Source organism: Malus sylvestris, chromosome 3, assembly GCF_916048215.2.
Source record: "Malus sylvestris chromosome 3, drMalSylv7.2, whole genome shotgun sequence".
Classification (NCBI taxonomy): domain Eukaryota; kingdom Viridiplantae; phylum Streptophyta; class Magnoliopsida; order Rosales; family Rosaceae; genus Malus; species Malus sylvestris.
In genome coordinates this window covers 33,319,492-33,343,706 of record NC_062262.1, presented here as the reverse complement: position 1 = coordinate 33,343,706, position 24,215 = coordinate 33,319,492, and the positions used below count along the sequence as shown (strand labels likewise).

Here is a 24,215-nt window from a genome sequence, read left to right as displayed (position 1 = left end):
ACATATAAATTTGAATTAAGTACTCATTAAAGGACTAAAATCTTCTTCAAGATTAAAGTTATTAAAAAAAAAAACCCCTTTGTTATACATCAATTGGCTTGATAATTTCCAGAGTCATCAGCAGATCAAAAGGCGGAGAATAAAACCCCAAGACAAGAAACGCCAATACTGATTGCTGCAAAAAATGGGGTGACTGAATTGGTGGAGAAGATCCTTGAACGTTTTCCGGTGGCAGTACACGATACGAACACAGAGAAAAAGAATATAGTGTTGTTGGCAGTTGAATACAGGCAACCCCATGTGTACAAGCTCTTGATGAAAAGAGATATCCTGAAAGAAAGTGTGTTCGGTAGAGTGGATCATGAAGGGAATAGTGCATTACATCTAGCAGCAAAGTTGGGAGATCATAAGCCTTGGCTAATTCCTGGGGCTGCGCTGCAAATGCAATGGGAAATCAAATGGTATGAGGTAAGGATTCAAAGAACTGAAATATTCAACCGATGAATATTATCTTTTTTTTAATATTTTTTTTTCATCATAATATTTTTATTTTAGCTATGATATATATTTTACCAAACAATATTGACACACCAACTACAATGATTTCTGTTGTTGCCGATATATAGAGAAAATTAGGTAATAATTAATCTAACTATGATCAAATAATGGACGAAAAACGAATAGTAGATTATCTTAACAATCACTCAAATACTATTATTTGTTCCATCTAAATTTTGCATTCTTTTGTAGATAATATCTACACTGGAATGAGTGGACTAAGTTATCCAAAAGAATATGTTGCTCCATAATATGACAAATTTAGAGATTAATTCTTAAGGATTTATAATTCATGGATCACTACCTCCGATTTTCTCATAAATTAATAGTTAAAAAATCAAATTCCCAATTTTAAACAATTTAGTTCCTAATTTGTAGTTTGTAAAAACCTCCATGCCACTACACTTCTTTGCCCGCCACAATAAGAAGGGCAGGACAGCAAAGGAAATCTTCACCGAAACCCACACCACAATCGTCAAGGCCGGAGGGGAGTGGCTGACCAACACCTCCGAGTCCTGCTCTGTCGTGGCTGCCCTCATTGCCACCGTTGCCTTCGCCACCTCAACCACTGTCCCCGGCGGCATCAAAGAAGAAAGCGGAGCACCAATCCTAGAAAACCAGCCAGCTTTCGATATCTTCGCCATTGCCTCCCTGGTCGCCCTCTGCTTCTCCGTCACGGCCATGGTCATGTTCCTAGCCATCTTAACGTCCCGATACCAAGAGAAGGACTTTGGTAAGGACCTGCCAAGAAAGCTTTTGGTAGGGCTGACGTCACTGTTTGTGTCTATAGCTTCCATGTTGGTTTCGTTTTGCGCCGGCCATTTTTTCGTGCTTAAAGATAAGCTCAAATACGCTGCGTTTCCGGTTTACGCAATCACTTGCTTACCAGTAACGTTTTTTGCCATGGCGCAGTTTCCACTGTACGTTGATCTGATTTGGGCTACTTTTAAGAAGGTACCACAGCGGAGTTACAAGATAGCTCCTCTTTAATTTCAACTTCAAGAGCCCCTATTTACATGGGGAGGTAAACTTGAGTTTCAAAAACATGTAACTCTGATTTCAATTTGCATGTTTTGCTTTGGTTGGCAATTGGTTGAAACTTGTGCTTTGCATACTTTGTTTTACGTTCGTCATTCAATTCAGTTTTTAATTTTTAAGTTTGTTTTCTACGCGTACGCTATATTTTCTTTTCCATTGTCGTGTAATTTTTTTTTTCCTGATCATTTGATCTTTGTAATGTAAGAGGTTGGACAAATTGAGATTTATAAGTGAAACAGTGATCTGTGTGTGCTTATCCTCTAAAGGAAGGATATACTTTGTTTTACTCCGATTCGTAACGGAAGATATGTACTTTTTTTCTTTGATGATGGATAATAGTTAATTAACCATTTAAATCTACCACTTTTGATTACAATATATTTTTACACTAAGGGAAGGGGAAAGTTTGGTTAAGTGAAACAATGGACAACCTAATTTGGTATCGAATTCGCCATCCACAATATTTGAACCTAAGACTTCTCACTTACAAGTGTAAAGAAATACTACCAAACCGTAGTACTGAGTGGCTGAATCTACCACTTTAAAAGTCTATGATGTATTCATGACAATTCAGAAAATAAAATGTGATCTTAGAAAATAGATTTCTTTTCACATTGAAAATACTTTCTTTTCTTTTTTTTTATCACACACACTGAAAATACTACTTTGGTAGAAAATAATTGACTGAGGACAACTTGTTCAAAGCAGCTACCGAGCATGTGAATTGTTGTTGGGACACGATGAAACGACTCCAAAGTCTAAACACACCACAAATAAAAGACACTCTCATTGTCATTAAGACAAATGTATCCTCTGAAGAAACATCTCTTAGTCTTTGTGTATACAACAGTGAGGGACTAATCGCATGATGGTTTCATGTGTCGCACCGATTAAAAATAGTAAATCAGTTAATAGTTATAAATTATTTATTTTTCGGTCATACTAAGTGGTTTTGTTTTATTTTTTATTTTATAGTATATTAGCATATTAAGTATCAATTGCAAACGACTCATTATGTGGTGTGAATTGCAAACGACTCATCATTTGGTGTGTACTTAGACTAATCAAATGGTATAGTAAAAATTTAAATTTAGTGTATTAATGAATCACAATGATATCTTCAAGTAGAGGTGGCAAATTAACTCATTGGATTGTTAATGGGTACCTATTAAAACCTATTTAGTTTAATTTCACTTTACACTATCATCACCACAACCAATCACTAAAAGAAAAATGGGCTTTGGGTTCAAAATTAAGGACACAAATGAGAAGTTTGTGTGTGTTTGAACAAGAATAAGGTGGAAAAGTGCACATTCAATAAAGGGCACCATATATATTGTGCCCAATGTAAAAGAAGATGGACACAAACACATTATTGGGCACATGATCAGTCACAAAAGATTTTTTGTGCTATAAATAGGATTTATAAGCACAATTGCATGTGTCCATATTTATAATAATGAAATTTTTATTAATTAAATATATTATGTGTGACAAAATGACTTTTGTGCCTTTACAGAGGCTACCAATAACATGTATGTTTCTCAAGGGTTAACATTGTTACAAACCTCTCTTCTATCTCCAAACTTTCCTCTGAATTTTTTTTCTAGAATTAATGAGGCCCAAAACATTTTCTCTAATCAATTGTTCAATGACCAGCCAAGAAACCCAAAGTCAAATGTTGGTTCAATTGAAAAGCACCATGAATCACTCACCCCAAGTTTCAAAAGTGATTTTAACTGAGGACACCATGAATCTTTCACTCCAAATTTCAGAAAGTGATTTTAAGTGAGGACAGTCCGCCAAGAGCTACACACCCAAGTGTCACAAACCATGGGCCGCACAACTCTAACCTCATGGTAACGTACGTAGTTTTGTATTTTATGATTAAATATATTTAAATAAAAGTTATTGTTTTTGGCCCAAACGTTTAGTATTAAATTTTATGCCCTAAGTATATATTTAAATCAAATGTACATTTTGAATTATTTGCACTATATACTTTTTAGATTTCAAACGGCACGTATAAAAATAATTGTGCCTTTTGTGCAAAATAACAATAAAAAAATATGAAAAACTTGAAGATGAAAAAAGGTTAGTAGTCTTCTCTCTCTTCCTTTCATCATGTCTCTTCCTTCCCATTCACTTTCCTTCACGTATCCTTCCTCTCCTTCTTATATTTCAGGCTACAGCGCAGCCTTCCACTTGTCACCACAGACCGTCAAATTATACCTTTATAATCCTCTTCCCATCATCTTTCTGATCCTCAAGTTAGTTTCTACAAATTCATAGCCAAATTTCTTCTATTTCAGATCTAAGAAACATATGATTTTGTTCGGGTTTTGTGTGTTTTGCAGGTATGAGAGCGGCGTACGGGACGACAAAGAGAGAAGTAGCAGTGGCGTCGATGGGTGATGAGGCCAGAGCTGGTGATGAAGCCGATCGGTTTTCTCGATGACCCACGACACAAACGGTCTCGCCTCCGTCCTATCCTTCTCTCACCTTCATCGCCATTCTTATCCTTTTCCCACCTACCTCAACTTGTTGTAGTTAACGAGACACGAGAGTCTTAGTAGTTGAACCCGTCCAGCTTCACCTCGAACTGTGGCGGCGTCCTCCAGCTCTGCTTCTTCACACGAGCCTGAGGTGAGGACTTTATATTTCCCTCTTGCTTTGTTGTAATGGTCGTGTTACTTGATGGAACCGTGGCAGTGCTCTTCAGCTGTTGTGTTCTTCAATCATGATATGTTGCTTTTAATTTTTGGTGCAAAGCTTAAAGGAGATTGGGAAAAACTGCGCTCAAGTCCTCCCCAACGAAGCTGTCAATGGACTCCTCGCCCAAGGTCCTCTGCCTATTTCTCTCTCCTCACTTTGTCTCTCTAAAATTTCAGATTTATTTCTCTAATTTTTTAACTTGAAGTTTTTGGTTTTTTTCTATTTTAGGCCAAATGAAAAAAAAAAAAAAAAGAATTGGGTTGAGGCATAGTTGTATTAATGAATCCCTAATTCTAATAAATTCCAATTTCTCAACCCTTATATGATTTTGGTTCTGGGTACTTTCTCTCACTCTACAAATTTGACCATCAAAGCACAAATCTTAGTGTTCTTCACTTCAGCCAGTTTCATATTACAGGTACATCCACTTTCTATCTATCTTTTTTTTTTTTTTTTTTTTGGGTAAAGTGATTAGAGTTATTTCGGTTATAATTTTGTTAAAGTTTTAGTTAGGATTGAAATTATTGATTGCCCAGCTTTTGCTATGTGGAATTGGAGGTGGGCCTTGTGTTAAAAGTCAAGAATTTGTGTGCAATAATAGGGATTGAGTTACAAAGTTGTGTGCTGCATCAATTGGTGAATGAATTTGATTGGTTCTGTTTTTTGGGATTGAAATTTGAAACAAAATATTCATACTTTTGTGGCTTACGTAGGTGAATGAATTTGATTGGTTTTGTGTGCCTACGCTATTAAAGAAAAGCCAAAACAAAACGAAACAAAAAATAAAATTAACAAGAGTGATCGAGCAATGATGAATAAACTTAACAGGGTCGGTGACCCTGAGCAGCGTGAACTCAAATCATACGTACTGACCTTTTCTTTTTATGTTGAATTTTATTTTATTTTATTTATGATTTAGGGTCAGATTTGAATGGGGGAGTTGCTGCGGTTATAGGAGAGCTTGATCATGGTGATGCAGGTACAAGAAAAATGGATGTTTGAGGTACTTGCCGGGGCCATTCAAAACGACCCAGTTGTTCAGAAGCAGGCAATCATTTTTTTCCCTCTCTATATGCGATGGCCACATCGAAACCCATCAACCACCAAAGCCACCCCTGACCAGGCAGGTTCACTTAAAACCTTAATATTTGATGTTCTTATTCCTGAGAGAACCGATATTCACTTAAAACCTTTCTAATTTTAGTTGGGGATACAACATGTAAAATTCTAGTTGTTTTTATATATAATGGTTGTGAATATCTCTGTAAATTGTAATATTATAGATGCTTGTGGTTGTGGGCTGTTTTAATTTTATGAAAAAATAATTTTTTGTTTAGCCTCAATCTCAATTTGTAGGTGATTTCGGTTTTTAATTTTTTTTTTAAATGGTTGACATATTGGGCACAATAACAATAAATGTGCTAACATGGGTGGCAGCAGCCATCTAACAATTTTGTCAAAACTGGGCACAAAGGGACCTTTATTTGTGCTTACACTTTTCAGCACAACATACATTATTGTGCCCTTTTAGAAATTGTGACGCCCATAGAGGGCACATACACTAAGATAGTAGTTGCACTGTTGCTATTGGTCTATGGGCACATATGTTGGTGCTCTTTGACCTCAAAGGGCACAGATAATTTATTGTGTGCAGTGCTCATATTTTTTTGTAGTGAATCTCACCTCTATATTATGGGGATATCAAATTAAACGGATCTTAACAAGTATCTATTAATAACCTAATAAGTTGAATTGCTACCTTTGTTCATGCGGGAAGGGCTAAGTTAGAGCGTGTAGTCGACGGGTTGGAAGTTCCTATTATTGGAAGAGGAGCTCTAAGGGATCACAGGCTAGGCCATACAAAAGAAGGAAGGTTAGGCAGCCTCAAAGATAAGTGGTTGAGGAACCGAGAAGTAAACTAAAAAGGAAAGTAGTGGGGGCAAAAATAGTGGCAAGAGGTTCTTTCTCTCCTTTGTCCTTCTTTTCTACGGAGACACATCTAACGTAACAATACAATAGGTTACAAATGGAAAATCCCACATTAAGGTCAATAACTTTTTTTTTAAGCCAAGGTTTCCGTACTTCCAGTCTTATTTCGATTTTTGTGTCCCACAACAATAGGTGACATGGACAACTATGCCCACCCTCTTCCTGCATCCTCCTTGTGACACTTGTCTTCTTAGTTAAAGGGTGTGATATCCGCATACCTCATTTTACTTCTCACACACCTTTTTAATTTTCGACCGTCGGATCGGATGAATTGAATAAGATCAACGAACATAAATTATCAAGGGGTGTGTGAGAAGTAAAATGGGGTGTGTGGATAGCACACCCCCTTAGTTAACAGGGGTTTGATCCCCTTGACATTTTCTCTAGGGCACGATCGAGAGAGTAATCTTGCATCTGAACACTTATACAATTGTTTCTGTTAGCATTATTTATGTTTGTTAAGTTATTGGTCACCGTTGTTACCACTGTCCCAAAAAAAAAAATAGAATCAGATTCCTTATTTTAGACTTTTTGAGATTAAACATTTGTTATTTTCTAATTATAGATTAAAGTGCTTTCACTTTTGATTAAATCCTATATTCTAGTTATGTTTGTACCATACTTGACCAATCCCGAAACTACTAAGCACCGGTTAATGTTATACCATCAAGGATCCACAAGAGTTTCCCTCCAACCAGGAGGCCAATCACAGCGCAACACGTGTTGACATTAGAGGCCAATCATAGCGCGACACGTGTCAACATCAGAGGCCAATCACAGCACGACACGTGTCAAAGTCAGAACAAAGCTAGAAACTCTCTTCTATAAAAGGAGATCATTCTCCCACAATATTGCCTAATATGATTTGTACTAAATCATTCACTAGTACTCACTAAAGGGGAGCTTGAACCTATGTACTTGTGTAAACCCTTCACAATTAATGAGAACTCCTTTACTCCGTGGATGAAGCCAATCTGGGTGAACCACGTACATCTTGTGTTTGCTTCATTGTCTCTATCCATTTAATACTTATCCACACTAGTGACCGGAGCAATCTAACGAAGGTCACAAACTTAACACTTTCTGTTGTACGAAAGTCCTCACTGATTTTGTGCATCAACATTTGGCGCCATATGTGGGAATCGCACTTATTCTTACTCTCTTTAGCTTTGTCAAGCTGGTTTCCACCATTCGTACACTCTTTTTTTACCAGACATCCCTCTCCAACATGGGGAGGGAAGGAAGCCACAGCACGCAGAACGACACCCCATTCGCACCTAGTGCGAAGCAACTAAAGAAGCTCGTTCTTCAAACTAAAGTTGAGGAGCTGGAGGCTCAGAACAACAAGATAGCAATAAAGAATGAGATCATTCATGAACAATATAAGAAGCTCTTCGAGACGCTCCACAAAACTAGGCATGCTCAAACACGCAAGCTTGTTGCCCATGTAGACATCAACCATCATCTAGGTGCCCCCCAACACGAAGGGTCACCTTTCTTCGACATGGGTATCCCTGATGAGGAGCGAGCTAATCATCAAAACATTGATCAACATGAGACTTCTCTCAACCCAGCTGCTTCGACCTGAAACAGGAGAAATGGAGGAAGACACCTCCTTGCAGAAGGGTTAGAAGGATCGAAAGCCGTTTATCGTGACTGCAAAGACTTCATAAAGCAACGTCGAAAAAATCCCTTCCGCATAAGCTCAAAGATCAATGACCCAAGGGTTTCTGAAAAACTCGGTCCCCTCCCACGACCCAGGCCAGTTGCCAATTTAGGGAAGGAACGACAGGTCCCAAAGGAACATGAAGGTACAGGGGGCTCGGAGGTATTCCGACAGACTCGCCCTAGAAGTCAGTATGGCGAATCCAAAGAAAAACCACACGCTCTTGCTCAAACTTTCTTACTTCCAAGAGTCGATGGAGACTTACAGAAGAAAATTCCAGTGGTACATGACTCCACTCAAGACCCCTTTGTCCTACAGCTCATTGAGAAAGTAAACAAGTTGAAGGTCGAACGTCAGGCCGAGATACTTGATTGGAACCAACCCAGGCCTATCACTCTCACAAGAAAGATCCTCAACACCTCCATTCGAGCGAAAACAAAACAAAAGCTTGGTTTACAACTCTATACTGGAAGGGAGGACCCGATTAAACACCTTAACCTCTTTAAGTCCACCATGGCATATCGAATGCACATCGACGAAGAGCGATGTCTTCTCTTCCCTTTCACCCTCTCTGGCGGAGCTCTAAACTGGTATTGTCATCTTCCACCTAAGACAGTAGACTCATTTAAGGAACTAAGGAAACTATTTGTCTCTCAACACATCTTCTAGACCGATCGATTACATTCTGCAGATGACTTGTACATTATTCGCCAGAAGCCGAACGAGTCACTACGAGAGTATGCCGGTCGCTTCAGCCATGAGTATTCTCGCTGCGCTGAGGCAGATGACAAGACCGCCCTCAAAGTCTTCACGGCAGGCCTACGTGATTGTTTCTTCAAGTACATGATCAATGCCAACACTTGGAAAACTTACTCTGAGTTGATGGCGCAGGCTTACAACCACGCCTCCGCCGAAGCAAGGACATACCAAGAGAACCCCCATATGGTTAACCCCTATCAACAAGTGGGAAGTGGAAGTCAAGTTCTACCAAGTGAGGAGATCTTGGCCATTCAGACACCCATTGCATCATCTCTTGCCTCATTTAGCTACTTGCTAAGTCACCAAACGTATTTGTCTCTTGGTAAGAGGAATGATTTTTACTCTCAGCAAGCCCATTACAACAAGAGTGATAAAAATTCATATCAAGACAACCAGGGGTGAACGTACCGTCGACTATTATGACTATGGGGCCAAGCCTCACTCTTTCAAAGTGGAGGACTAGGTACTGAAGGAAATGCTATTTTAAGAAGGAATACACATTACAAATGTTTTGACTCTCAACCGCTTGAGATCTTTTGTCACACAAGCCATTCGGCAAATATTTAAAGAAGAAGGAATTCAGGCAACTTATTATGAGTCTTTTGGATTCCTAGCACTGGAACACTTGGTCTACGCTGACCTACCTTTATACTCCAACTCAGAGCTTCAACATGCATACTTTGACACAAAGTATGTGATACTAAGTGTTACAACCAACATGGTTCACATATCGAAAGCATAGATCCCTTCATACATAGCAAAACATTCATAAGCATCACTCATGTCAATCAATATAAACATCATACATTCCAACACATTCATACATAAATATCATACACTCCAACGCATTCATACATAAACATCATACATTCCAACACATTCATACATAAGCCAACTGTGTTTCGAAAGGGTTCAACATACTTTGTGTCATTCGACACTTGCTACAATGTGTCTCGGCACCTTGCCCTTATTCTCACCAATTAGGTGATGAAGGAACTCATCTTCATGCCATCAACCAGGTGATGAAATGTACAACCCGTACTCTAATATTATTTGGCAACTTGTCATTCTTATCACCAACCAGGTGAAGAATGAACTTACCTTCGTGCCACCAACCAGGTGATGAAATGTACAACTCGTACTCTAATATTATTTGGCAACTTGCCAATCTTATCACCAACCAGGTGAAGAATGAACTCATCTTCATGCCACCAACCAGGTGATGAAATGTACAACCCGTACTCTCCTTAATGCCACCAACCAGGTGATGAAATGTACAACCCGTACTTTAATATTATTTGGCAACTTGCCACTCTTATCACCAACCAGGTGAAGAAGGAACTCATCTTCATGCCACCAACCAGGTGATGAAATGTACAACCCGTACTTTCTTTCATGCCACCAACCAGGTGATGAAGGAACTCACCTTCATACCACCAACCAAGTGATGAAAGCAACTCACCATTCATCCCACCAACCAGAAGACGAGTGGTACAACTTGTACATGTGAACTCGTAGCATTCACAAATAATCAAAAACCCTCAAGCTTTACAACTCAACTAGGGGAGCACTTATGCCTAACAAGAGTTATAGTCACCAACAAAGCCTTATTGCAAGCCAACAACGGCTTCAGTACATGGTATACGAAGATCAAGCTCTTCAGCCATTTTGCATCTGCTTCAGACATTTCTCCTCTGTAACAATACAGACATTATAACTCGTAAAAATCTTCACACACTCTTGATCAAGACTGTTCGAAGCAAATTCAATTTATATGGTTCATCCAAACCTTCGACTACTACAACGTGTGGCTTGCATCACAATCTCTTACTCAACAGTTAGGAAGCAAAATTTGTATATGTTGTCTCTCCCACATTTTCAAATTTCTAGTTTTTCCAAAAAAAAAAAAAGGAAATTGGGAAATTCAACAACTTCAACAAATGGAGGGCAACTACAAATGCCAAAAGCTTCACACATTCTTGATCAAGATAGTGTGAAGCAAAATCAAATTCATGGTACCCAACAAAGCTTCACCTACAAAGCTTCACCACAAAAGCTTCACCAACAAAAGCTTCAACAAATGGAGGGCAACTACAATTCTCAAAAGCTTCAAACACTCTTAATCAAGATAGTGTGAAGCAAAATCAATTCATGGTACCCAACAAAGCTTCACCTACAAAGCTTCACCACAAAAGTTTCACCAAATGGAGGGCAACTACAATTCTCAAAAGCTTCACACACTCTTGATCAAGATAGTGTGAAGCAAAATCAATTCATGGTACCCAACAAAAACTTCACCACAAAAGCTTCACCAACAAAAGCTTCAACAAATGGAGGGCAACTACAAATGCCAAAAGCTTCACACTATCTTGATCAAAAATGTGTGAAGCAAAATCAATTCATGGTACCTAACAAAGCTTCAACCTCAAAACTTCACCTACAAAGCTTCAACACAAAAGTTTCAACTTCAAAGCTTCTCCTACAAATCTTCAACATCAAAGCTTCACCTCTAAAGCTTCACCTACAAAGCTTCAACTCCAAAGCTTCACCTACAAAGTTTCAACACAAAAGCTTCAACTTCAAAGCTTCACCTACAAAGCTTCAACACAAAAGCTTCAACTTCAAAGCTTCACCTACAAAGCTTCAACATCAAAGCTTCACCTACAAAGCTTCAACTCCAAAGCTTCACCTACAAAAGCTTCAACTCCAAGGCTTCACCTACAAACTTCAACATAAAAGCTTCAACATCAAAGCTTCACCTACAAAGCTTTAACATCAAAGCTTCACCTACAAAGCTTCAACTTCAAAGCTTCACCTACAAAGCCTCAACTCCAAAGCTTCACCTACAAAAGCTTCAACTACAAAGCTTCAACTCCAAAGCTTCACCTACAAAGCTTCAACACAAAAGCTTCAACATCAAAGCTTCACCTACAAAGCTTCAACTTCAAAGCATCACCTACAAAGCTTCAACATCAAAGCTTCACCTACAAAGCTTCAACTTCAAAGTTTCACCTACAAAGCTTCAACTCCAAAGTTTCACCTACAAAAGCTTCAACTCCAAAGCTTCACCTACAAAACTTCAACTCCAAAGCTTCGCCTACAAAGCTTCAACACAAAAGCTTCAACTTCAAAGGTTCACCTACAAAAGCTTCAACTTCAAAGCTTCACCTACAAAACTTCAACATCAAAGTTTCACCTACAAAGCTTTAACATCAAAGCTTCACCTACAAAGTCTTAACATCAAAGCTTCACGTACAAAGCTTCAACTCCAAAGCTTCACCTACAAAATCTTCAACTCCAAAGCTTCACCTACAAAGCTTCAATACAAAAGCTTCACCTACAAAGCTTCAACACCAAAGCTTCACCTACAAAAGCTTCAACACCAAAGCTTCACCTATAAAAGCTTCACCTATAAAAGCTTCAACACCAAAGCTTCACTTACAAAGCTTCAAAAAAAAAAAAAAATATATATATATATATATATTCGAAAATTCGAAAATTCGAAAAAGAAAAAAAAAAGCCTAGGCCTCCCCTTCTTTGAGCCTAACAACTTTCATAACAAATGTATATGAAATAGGAGTTTTGAGTTACCATTTAGAAAGGAAAATAGTGAAGTTTTGTAACTTTAGAAACTTGGCTACTAGCATGACACCTCATTCGTCAATTCCCTCGACCGGAGACTTGGGGGACTCCTACCATATGCTACTGCACCTTGATACTCGGAAGTCTCATGACCACTCAGTGACTTGGATTTTTCAAGTCTCCAATCGAGAAATTTTCCTTAGTCAGGAAATTAAGGGAGCACTCCCACGAAGTTTCAACATGCAAACTTCAACAAAAAGAAATTCAAAGAACTCAGCAAAGTATTAGTGTATTTAACACAATACGTTGAAATGAAGCAAAGCTTATTTATTGATATCTCCGATAAGTTACAGATATGTACATATACATGAATCAAAATAAACAAACAAGAGAGAGCCTTCACAAAGGTTGCTCAGATGAAGTCTCAGCAGTCGGCAAAGCCCTAGAAAGAGGAGGCACCGGAGGGTGATCATTCGAAACCTCAGTATTGAGCAGAACCCTAGAAGGATGAAGCACCGGAGGTTGATCATTTGGAGCTTCAGTACATGGTACAGCCCCAGAAGACGAAGGCAATAAATGCCTTTGGAACAAACCCACAAACCTCTGATGATCAAGTAAAATCTGACCATCAGATTCCTGCAGCCGGTCAAGCTTCCTCTTCATGTTTGTAGCATAGTTATGTGCGAGCTTGTGCAACTATTTATTCTCATGCTTGAGCCCTCTGATCTCATATTTGAGACTTATCACTTCAGCCGCCAATGATTCAACTTGGCGGGTTTGAGCAAATAAGCGTTGGGCCATGTTAGACACAAAACCCACACATTGAACACTGAGAGCCAGAGAATTCTTAACAGCCAACTCATCAGACCGTTTGGAAAATAGTCTATTATCTCTAGGAGTGAGAAGGTTCTTGGCCATCACCGCAGCGGTCATATCATTCTTCATCACAAAGTCCCCAATGGTAAGGGACCAGTAGGGGATAAGAAGGATGGGCGCCATATGTTGTCTTGAGGAGATATGGCTACCTCCTCACCAAAGTTCAAGTCAAAACGACGGTCAGATAGGCCAGACATTTTCAGAAATGATGAAGCAAAAATGAGTCCAATAAATCTCTGAAGTACAAAAATAAGGGGAAATTTCCTACAAACAATAACTCTCTGAACGTACTTCTTACACACAATTGGTGCCCTTATAAAAGAAAGGGCAACAGGGCTGTTGGTTCAAAAATCGAAGATGCACCACTCTTCGGATTTCAAGAAACGGATTTTCCTGAGTAAAATCTGTCAATAATCTCCATACGCAACATCAGCTCATCGGGTACCACAGATAACTTTGCCAAAGATCTCTGACAAAGTTTAGACGCATAAATTTTGAAGGTCCAGCTACCCTATTATTACCCATAAGGGTAAAGGAACAACACCATTGCTTGATAACTGGAAAGTCCCTATGTGTGTCAACCTCCGTGGTCCATGGCAAGGCAAACTGGCAAAAATGCCCAACCTTTACTCACATTAAAGAAAACTTGCTTGCTTAAAAATCGAAGAGGCACTGCTCTCTGAATCTCGAGAGCCAGACTCCCAACAAGATTACTTGCTCAAAAATCGAAGAGGTACCGCTCTCCGAATCTAGAGAGCAAGACTCCCAACATGATTACTTTCTCAAAAATCGAAGAGGTATCGCTCTCTGAATCTCGAAAGCTAGATTCCCAACAGGATTGCTTTCTCAAAAATTGAAGATGCACCGTTCTCCAAATCTCGAGAACCAAATCCCCGACAGGATTACTTGTTCGAAAACCAAAGAGGCACCACTCTCCTAACTTCGAGAGCCAGATTTCCTTGGATAAAGCTTGTCTACAATCTTCAAACACAACATCAGCTCTTCGGATACCACAGACCACTTTTTCAAAGTGTTATGACAAAGTTAAAACACGTGAAGCTTGCAGCTCCCACTACATTGCTATACCAAGAAGGGTAAAGGAATTGCATTACTACTTGTTATTGGGGAAACTCCTATATATGTCGACCTTCATCCTCCACGGACAGGCAGACCTGCAAAAATGCTCAACCCTTCCTCATATCCGAGAGGGCACTCCCAACCAAGCCTCTCGAAATACTCAGATTTCTTCTCCCCCCCCCCAATAATACCTCTGCAAACCAGTCACACCAGAGCAAGAGTATCTCATATCATCAGGGTTAAAAGCAAGAGTATCCCATATTATGCTTTTTCCCTATCTTTTCATTTGCCTTTGCTCTTACATGCAGGACAAGGAGAAAGAACGCAATCAGTTGAAAGCTAAAATCAAACTTCCGATCTGGAACTGATTGCCTGGAATCTTTTCATGGTTGCTTGCCTAACGTTGCTCTTGAGTAACCATCCTCAACTGTTGTCAAGGTCACGAATCCCTTCGGCAAATACCTCAGAACAATTGATACGATACTGGCTATTTACACTGAAGCTGCCAAGTATGGATGAGTCGCTGAGAAGTAGCGCTCTAAAAGACCATTTAAATGCAAAGGTTCCACACCACTCCTACTAAGTAGAAGGTTCAACATGAGCTGAAACAGATCATTATAGCACGAAGCCCTTCCTGCAGAACCGCATAATCCAGATGGAGAAGTCTAAATCAAATCCAAGCTTAGCATCGCTGTCTTATCCGAAGAGCTTAAGAAACTTCAACAACATTTCGCTGGTACCGTCGCCAAAGAGCAACGCCTTGCCATACCACATTCACTACTTTGTCAACAGCAAAAGTATCTCATATCATCAAGGTCGAACAAACTCTTGATTTGATGGACTTGTTTTGACCCTTAAATTCTTGAGTCGACCTTATACTCTGGAAGAAGCCAGAAAACCCTCCAGCCCAATTCAAGAATAAGCATGTGGAAAGTTACTTTTTCAAAAGCAAAAGTATCTCATATCGTATCTTCTCCTTTTTCTTCTCTTTATCCTTCTTGCTGCCTGCAAGATAGGGAGAAGAAAAACAATCAGCCAGAACTCGAGATCAAATTTCTGATCTAAAACTGATTGGTTGGAACTCTGATTGCTTACTTTGTCTGTCACCTCTTTCGGCAGATCTCCTAGCTCAAAGCCTTGGGGGACTCTTACTATAGGGTTTGTATCGCACTTGACCAAGCCCGAAACTACAAGTAAGCTTCAAGTGAAATTGATACATTACCTTGTGCATCTCCATTAGTTAAAGATACCACCCCTGGATGGAGGAAAAGTACTTCTAGAGAAGATGCCACATCTACCTATGAGACAGATAAGGCAAGTGAAAATGATACCACACTTCGGTACTTAGAAGTTTCGTGATTACTCAGTGGCTTGGATCTTGCAAGTCCCCAACCGAGGAGTTTCCCTCATTTGGGAACTTAGGGGAGCACTGTTTGTACCATACTTGACCAATCCCGAAACTACTAAGCACCGATTAACGTTATGCCATCAAGGATCCACAAGAGTTTCCCTCCAACCAGAAGACCAATCACAGCGCGACACGTGTCGACATCAGAAGCCAATCATAGTCAACATCTGAGGCCAATCACAGCACGACACGTGTCAAAGTCAGAACAAAGCTAGAAACTCTCTTCTATAAAATGAGATCATTCTCCCACAATATTGCCTAATGTCATTTGTACTAAATCATTCACTAGTACTCACTAAAGGAGAGCTTGAACCTATATACTTGTGTAAACCCTTCACAATTAATGAGAACTCCTTTACTCCGTGGACATAGCCAATATGGGTAAACCACCTACATCTTATGTTTGCTTTCCTGTCTCTATCCATTTACATATTTATCCACACTAGTGACCGGAGCAATCTAACGAAGGTCACAAACTTAACACTTTCTGTTGTACCAAAGTCATCACTGATTTTGTGCATCAACAAGTTATATTCTTATGGAATCTCATCCCCTTCTTAAATTCAATTATATATCTAAAAATTTGGAAAAATTACACATGGAATACACTTTTAATACTTAATCTTTTATTGAGACAACATTTTTTAAATATTTCAAGGAGAAACAAAAGTTAATACATATGGAAAATGACATCATTAACCTTTTTTTTATAGAATTTAAGTTACAAAATTACGGTGGTAAATTATTTCGCACACATCTATCTCCTCCATCCCTTATCGTTGCTACTTTCTCTGATATTTCTCTGCAATTCCCTCACGCGTCATCGCCTCGCGTTCAAAACCATTTGCCTCTTCTTCCAAACCCTCACTCCTGGAGATGAAGGACCGGCCTCCTTCCTCATACGGCTTCATCTATGTCCCTCCCGACCATCGCCTCTACTCCGCCATCACCACCCCTAATTATACCTCCCCTGTTTCAATCGGCTCCAAGCTCCAGGAAAAACAGACTTCTGTTGCTGCTGCTGCTCTTAACCGGATGAGCAGCACCTGTGGTGTTCTGGCGTACTACCAAACTTCTTCAGCAGACTACTGTTTACGACGACAACGTTTTCGATGAAGGCTTTGATCGCAAAGTTGTTGTCAGTGTCACCGCATCCGGTGAGGTTTCTATATGTGGATTGTGTACTCGAAGAGTTGTTAATTGGGAAGTCTGCGTGTTTACTAAGTGTGAATTGGTGATTGGGTTTCAATTAGGGCTCAACAGCTGATCACATTGATCAGAGAATTAGTCTTGTTTTATAGATCTTATTAAAATTTGAAGGAAGATCAACAACTGATGCCGGCTCACTCTCAAGGCTAATGCTCAGGTGAATATTCATCTTTGGTTTAAATTGTTCCTTCTTTTCTTCTTGTGTAGAAAAAAATGTGGAAGTCGCGATGTAACCCATTTATTTTGACTTTTATTTACAGTTTGCAAATGAGCCGCACATGTCTAATGGCATGGTCAATTTGGACTACAAGGTCAGCTTTCAATTTACATGTTTCAGTTCTTCAGGAACGTTTTAGTGTACCAGATTGTCTTCAGCTTCGTTAAACTCTCATTTTAGTACATGGTGGTTCTCACCTCATGTGCCGTATGGATATGATTAGACAGGGTTCAGACTCACTAATTTCTCCAAAATAATGACCTTATGTGAAGCAATAAGAAAGACTTGTTCATATTGGTGCAGAAATTAGATGGCATGCAAGGTCACCTACCCAAAAAAAAAAAGTGAATGCAACAAACTGTAAGGCAATAAGAAAGACTTGTGCAGATTGGTGCAGAAGTTAGACTCTGAAGTTTTGAAGAGGTGGATGAGTGTTTAATTTTTTAGTTTTTAATTTGGTTGTTGATTGACTCGGGTACTCAGTGCGACGTGTATGTAATTTTGTTCATGTTGTACATATTGAAAATTGATTCTTCTAAAAACTATAAAAAATGGTTCTACTAAAAAATATATAAAAAAATCATTCATATATTTGAAACTGATTCTGAAAAAATGATCAAAAATAGGTTAAACTGATTATGCAAAAATGGTCAATGACGGGTTGAACGAGGACGGGCTGAACTGATTCTAGAAAATTGGTTAAGGACGGGTTGAACTGATTCTGCAAAAATGGTCGAAGACGAGTTGAACTGATTATGCAAAAATGGTCGATGACGGGATGACCTGATTTTGAAAAAAATGTCAAAGATGGGTTGGACTGATTCTGCAAAAATTGTCAAAGACGGGTTGAACTAATTTTGCAAAATTGGTCAAAAACGGGTTGAACTGATTCTGCAAAAATAGTCGAAAACGGGTTGAACTGATTGATTCTACAAAATTGGTCAAAGACGGGTTGAACTGCTTTTGCAAAAATGGTTGAGGATGGCTTGAATTGATTCTGTAAAAATGTTCAATGGTCGAAGACAGATGAACTGATTATGTAAGAATGGTCAAAGACGAGTTGAACTTATTATGCAAAAATTATAGAACGGGTTGAACTGATTTTGCAAAAATGGTCGAGGACGGGTTGGACTGATTCTGCAAAAATGGTCGATGACGGGTTGAACGGATTCTAGTAATAAAGGATATAAACTAATTCTACATAAAATTTCAAAAATGATTCTGCAGAAATAGTTGAGGATAAGCTTATGGCACATATTAATTTTGTTGGATTTGTGAGGGTTGGATTCTATTAACAGCCCTAAAGCATAGGGGTATAGCTGGTATTTTAAAATGTTGTTTTCATGTTTTTGGGCTAAGCTTTAGTTGTTTTTATGTTTTTGTCTCTCCTTGAAATGTTTAAAAACTAGTGGAGTCCATTGAAATATAGTGAAAGTTTTTGTCTCTATATATAAAGCTCCCTTATTTTATACAAAAATATTTGTAACTTTTTTTCTTCATTATTGTAACTATTGTCATTATGGTTATTTCTCATTCTTTATATTTGTCTCTAAAAATTCAAGTATGATTGAATTGAGATGTATCATCGTTCTTTAAAAATAAACATGTACCAACACAATTTATTCTTAAATTGAAACGTACATATACTAAATTAAAACGCATGCATATCAAATTAAAATGTATGCTTACCAAATTGAAATGTACATATGCCGAATTGATATGTACTCATATTGACTTGAAACGCATCGATATGTTTTAGGGTTATACATAACTTGCCGTTAGCTTTTTTGTACCAAAATTATGAGAATATAAACTTACCAGTAGCTTAGTACGTATCTAAACAAAAAACATATCAAAATACTAATTTGTACACAAATTTTACATAATGTGCCAATAATGTTCCAATAACGTACCAGTAATGTACCACATTATTGCACCCATAATTCAACATTTTTTTGTTATCATAATTTTTTTTTTCTTTTGAAATACATTTAATTAATGGACATAAATTAACAATATCTTCTTTTGCAAGATTTTAGGAATTTGTTTTATGTTGGATTTAATTAGTAAATTAATTATAACAACAATTTGTGTAATTTGAAATTAATTAGTAAATTAATTAAAATTGTAGAAAAGTAGTTTAATCAAATCTCTAAAAGCCTTGGATGTTTGGTCTAAAAATTTCAAAAACCAAGCATCTAGATCAAAATGCCTAAAAAAAAATTTATGTTGTGGTCTATTTTAATCTGACAAAATAGAGAGGGTCGGCGACAGTGGGAGAGGGAAGAGAGGTGTGTTTGTAGAATTGTAGGGGAATGTGTGTGTTGTTATCCCTCCTACATTGGGCTTTATTTATAGTAGTAAAGGGAGAGAAGATATTCCTTCTCCTCCAAGTAATACAAGTTGTAATAGGAAATGATAACTAGAATCAAATCTAATCTAGGATTTACACAATCATACTTATTCTAGGAATGTTTACAACACTCCCCCTTGAGTGTGCAAATACTTAAGGTAGATTCAGCATCATGCAGAAGTTGAGGAAGTCGACTCGTCGGCACTGATTCCAAGGAACAACGCTTATTCTCAATAAGGTAGGAACTTGCATAAGTAGTAAGTCTCACTAAAAAAACCCTAAGGCTATGGCAAAAACCCGAGTAAGGACAAAATCCATAGTCTAAGGAAAATGCGTGAGAAATACAACGTCAAAAGAAACGTCTACAGGACGTCATCAGGGATATGACCAGCCCAATGTGGGTGCCTCATTAAAACCTAGTTAGGTAGCAAAAATTCAGTGGGAAAAATGCTCATAATCGTAGGGAAAAAGAGTACATTAAGATCAAGCAAGTATCCAGAAGATACTCCCCCTGAGTTTGACATAATTCCAAAGAGAAATAGCAAAGTTACAACTCAGAAAGTTTACGCATACCAATTCCATAAACAAGCTTCTGAAATGTCGCCTTCGGTAGTGATTTGGTGAAGAGGTCGGCCAGATTGTCTTGTGATCGGATTTGCGTGACTTCAATCTTCTGATGCTCTTGTTGTTGATGTGTAAAGAAGAACTTCGGCGCAATATGCTTGGTGTTGTCTCCTTTGATGTAACCCTTCTTGAGCTGTTCGATACAAGCTGCGTTGTCTTCAAAAATCGTCGTCGGGACATTAACGGCGGGATGAAGATCACAGGAGCTTCGAATATGGCCCACTACTGCTCTCAACCAAAAGCATTCCCGAGTTGCTTCATGTAAGGCGAGAATTTCAGCATGGTTAGACGAAGTGGCAACTAAGGTCTGTTTAGTTGACCTCCAAGATATTGCAGTGCCTCCAACGGTAAAGACATAACCCGTTTGAAAACGCGTCTTGTGCGGATCAGATAAGTATCCAACGTCGGCATAACCAACAAGGCAAGAATCAACCCGATGAGCATAGGGTGCGGCATCACTCGAGGATTCGTAGGGATAGAACAAGCCCAAATCCGTAGTACCCTTAAGGTAACGGAAAATGTCTTTCACGCCAATCCAATGTCTGCGTGTTGGTACATTGTTGTATCTTGCCAAAAGATTAACAGCGAATGAGATGTCGGGTCTAGTGCATTGAGCTAAGTACAATAAAGAGCCTATCGCACTTAGGTAAGGAACTTCAGGCTCCAAAATCTCTTCATCATCCTCCTTCGGACGGAAGGGATCTCGCTTTGCATCTAGCGTACGAACGACCATAGGAGTATTCGAAGACTTCGCTTTATCCTCATTAAAACGGCGCAATACCTTCTGGGTGTAGTTTGATTGATGTACTAAGATTCCATCCGAACAATGCTCTATCTCGAGACCGAGACAGTATCGAGTTTTTCCTAGATCTTTCATCTCAAATTCCGACTTCAGGTGCGAAGCAGTTCTCGCGAGCTCTTCAGGAGTTTCGATGAGATTCATGTCATCGACATATACTGCAACAATCGTAAATCCGGAATGTGACTTCTTAATGAACACACAAGGGCATAGTTCGTTGTTCACATATCCATGACTAGTCAAATACTCACTCAGACGGTTATACCACATTCTTCCGGATTGTTTCAAACCGTATAGTGAACGCCTCAGCCGAATTGAGAGCGTGTTCCGGGGTTTGGAAATATTTGAACCAGTCAATGTAAGTCCTTCGGGAACTTTCATATAAATTTCCGTATCAAGATCCCCATAGAGATACGCGGTTACTACGTCCATCAGCTACATATCCAGTTTTTCGGAAACTACCAAACTGATAAGGTATCGAAAAGTAATCACATCCATAACGGGTGAGTAAGTTTCATCATAGTCAATCCCGGGGCGTTGTGAGAAACCTTGTGCTACAAGACGAGCTTTGTAACGCACAATTTCGTTCTTCTCATTACGCTTCCGAACGAAAACCCACTTGTAGTCAACGGGCTTCACATGTGGAGAAGTAGGAACTACAGGTCCAAACACCTTACGTTTGGCAAGTGAATCAAGTTCGACTTGGATTGCTTGTTTCCAGTTTGACCAATCAGCTCTACGTCGACATTCATCAACGGAACGCGGTTCAATGTCATCGCTCAACATGATCTCAGTAGCTACTGCAAATGTTAATACATCGTCGACAATCATCTCATTTCTACGCCACACATCATCTAAGCTAGCATAATAGACCGAAATCTCACGATTCTCGAGAGGAGGATTCGTCTTTTCAAGGACGCTTCCATAATCTAGAATTTCCTCATGAGTTGGGTAAAATGAGTAAGCGATAGTCGGATTCACGGTAGGCTCTTCAGGACCTTGTGCCGTGGTTTTCCTCTTCCGGGGGTGTGAATCCTTTGAACCAAGGGGTCTGCCACGTTTTTGTGTAGGGGCAGATGATTGGCTAGCCACTAATGTACATGGATCACCAGAATTGGCGTCCCGGGCTTCCAGGAGGGTAGTCCGTCATATATTTGGTACATCTATCTTTGCAAGCGTATTCGCAGCTGGAATATGTGATCTTGTCACGCGCGCTAGATCGGTAAAAGCATCTGACATGCTCTGAGCTATGCTCTGGAGATCTAATATGCGCTGCACTTCAGCTTCAGACTGAGCAGTACGGGGATCTAAATGAGACAAAATGGTAGTCGTCCACGATAATTCACGTCGTTCATTAGGAACGTTGACGTTCTTATCTCCCCTTAACGGCGGGAAGACTGTCTCATAGAAGTGACAATCCGCGAAACGAGCGGTAAATAGATCGCATGTTAAAGGTTCTAAGTAACGAATAATCGAAGGAGAATCATATCCGACATAGATTCTCATCCTTCGCTGAGGCCCCATTTTTGTACGTAAGGGCGGCGAAATCGGCACATAGACCGCACAACCAAAAACGCGTAGATGCGATATGTCGGGTTTGCATCCGGTGACCAACTGAAGGGCACTAAATGGTTGTGTCGCAACAGGCCTCAGGCGGACCAACTTTGCTGCGTGCAATATTGCATGGCCCCAAGCAGCGATCGGGAGCTTGGTACGTATAACCAACGATCGAGCAATCATTTGTAAACGCTTAATGAAAGCCTCTGCCAGGCCGTTCTGGGTGTGAACATGGGGTACACGATGTTTAACTTCAACCCCAACCGACATGCAATAGTCATCAAAAGTTTTAGATGTAAATTCTCCAGCATTATCCAATCGAATAGATTTGATCGGATAATCAGGGTGGTGAGCCCTGAGCTTGATAACCTGAGCCAACAGTTTGGAGAATGCAGCGTTCCTTGTGGACAACAAGCACATGTGTGATTAACGTGTAGAAGCGTCAACCAAAACCATAAAATATCTAAATGGTCCGCAGGGAGGTTGAATCGGTCCACAAATGTCCCCCTGAATCCGTTGTAGAAAAATGGGAGGATTCGAACGAATCTTGTCATAAGAAAGCTTAGTAATAAGTTTTCCCATAGAACATGTTTGACATGCAATTTCATGGATCGAACCTAAGCTTCGGGTTAGTGGATGCCAGTGTGAAATTTTGAGGATACGGCGCATCGCTATTCGTCCAGGATGTCCCAAACGATCATGCCAAAGTGTAATTTCGTGCGCGGTCCCTGTGGTAGGGCCGGCCACATAGTGACATTCGATGGGGCGTATGGTCGTAGTATACAGACCACTCGGGTTACGCTCCATCTTCTCTAGAATACGCTTCTGGCCATATTCATAGGAAGTTATGCATAGAAATTCAACTCCGTTTTCTACGTGGGTTTCAGCGTGGTAATTGTTATCTCTAATGTCCTTGAAACTTAGTAACGTTCTTCCGGAACGTGGAGAATAGAGTGCATCAGCAATGGTCAAGATTGTACCATTGGACAACATTATACGTGTCTTACCGTATCCTTCGATCAGGTTGGATGGGCCTGAGAGGGTTGTCAGAGGTGCATTCTTAGGTATGAAGTTTGTTTGTGCCATACTTGACCAATCCCGAAACTACTGAGCACCGGTCAACGTTATACCGTCAAGGACCCAGAAGAGCTTCCCTTCAACCAGGAGGCCAATCACAATGCGACACGTGTCGACATCAGAAGCCAATCACAGCTCGACACGTGTCAACATCAGAAGCCAATCACAACACGACACGTGTCAATGTTAGAACAAAACTAGAAACTCTCTTATATAAATAGGGATCATTCTCCCACAATAATCTCTAATGTCATTTTGTACTAAACTATTCACTAGAACTCAAAAAATGAGAGCTTGAACCTATGTATTTGTGTAAACCCTTTACAATTAATGAGAACTCCTCTACTCCGTGGACGTAGCCGATCTGGGTGAACCACGTACATCTTGTGTTTGCTTCCCTGTCCCTATTCATTTACGTACTTATCTTCACTAGTGATCGAAGCAACCAAGCGAATGTCACAAACCTGACACTTTCTGTTGTACCAAAGTCCTCGCTGATTTTGTGCATCAACATTTGGCGCCGTCTGTGGGAAATCGACACTTATTCCCACTCTCTTCAACTTTGTCAAGCTGGTTTTCACCACTCGTACACTTTCTTTTGGCCAAACATCTCTCTCCAACATGGGGAGCGAAAGAAGCCATAGCACATAGAATGACACCCCCATTGGACCTAGTATGAAGCAATGAAAGCAGGAAGGAAATAGAGTTACT

The 24,215-nt window shown here is 39.6% G+C and overlaps 2 protein-coding genes across 5 annotated transcripts in view; both read left to right on the top strand.

Annotated features, from left to right (window-relative positions):
• Positions 1-24,215, top strand: part of LOC126616695 (ETO1-like protein 1) — a 93,185-nt gene that overhangs the window by 20,589 nt on the left and 48,381 nt on the right. The window lies entirely within an intron of this gene.
• LOC126616696 (uncharacterized) overlaps positions 1-24,215 on the top strand; it is a 103,849-nt gene that overhangs the window by 45,153 nt on the left and 34,481 nt on the right. For 2 of the 4 annotated variants that reach the window (XM_050284789.1, XM_050284788.1), the window contains 2 exons: positions 113-468; positions 937-1,582. The exons of 1 other annotated variant lie outside the window; for it this stretch is intronic. In XM_050284789.1, coding sequence (XP_050140746.1) covers positions 113-468; positions 937-1,548 — 968 coding nt within the window. In that variant the 3' untranslated portion in view covers positions 1,549-1,582. The remainder of the gene's footprint in view (positions 1-112; positions 469-936; positions 1,583-24,215) is intronic. One more of the 4 variants, XM_050284791.1, reaches the window with a different exon arrangement.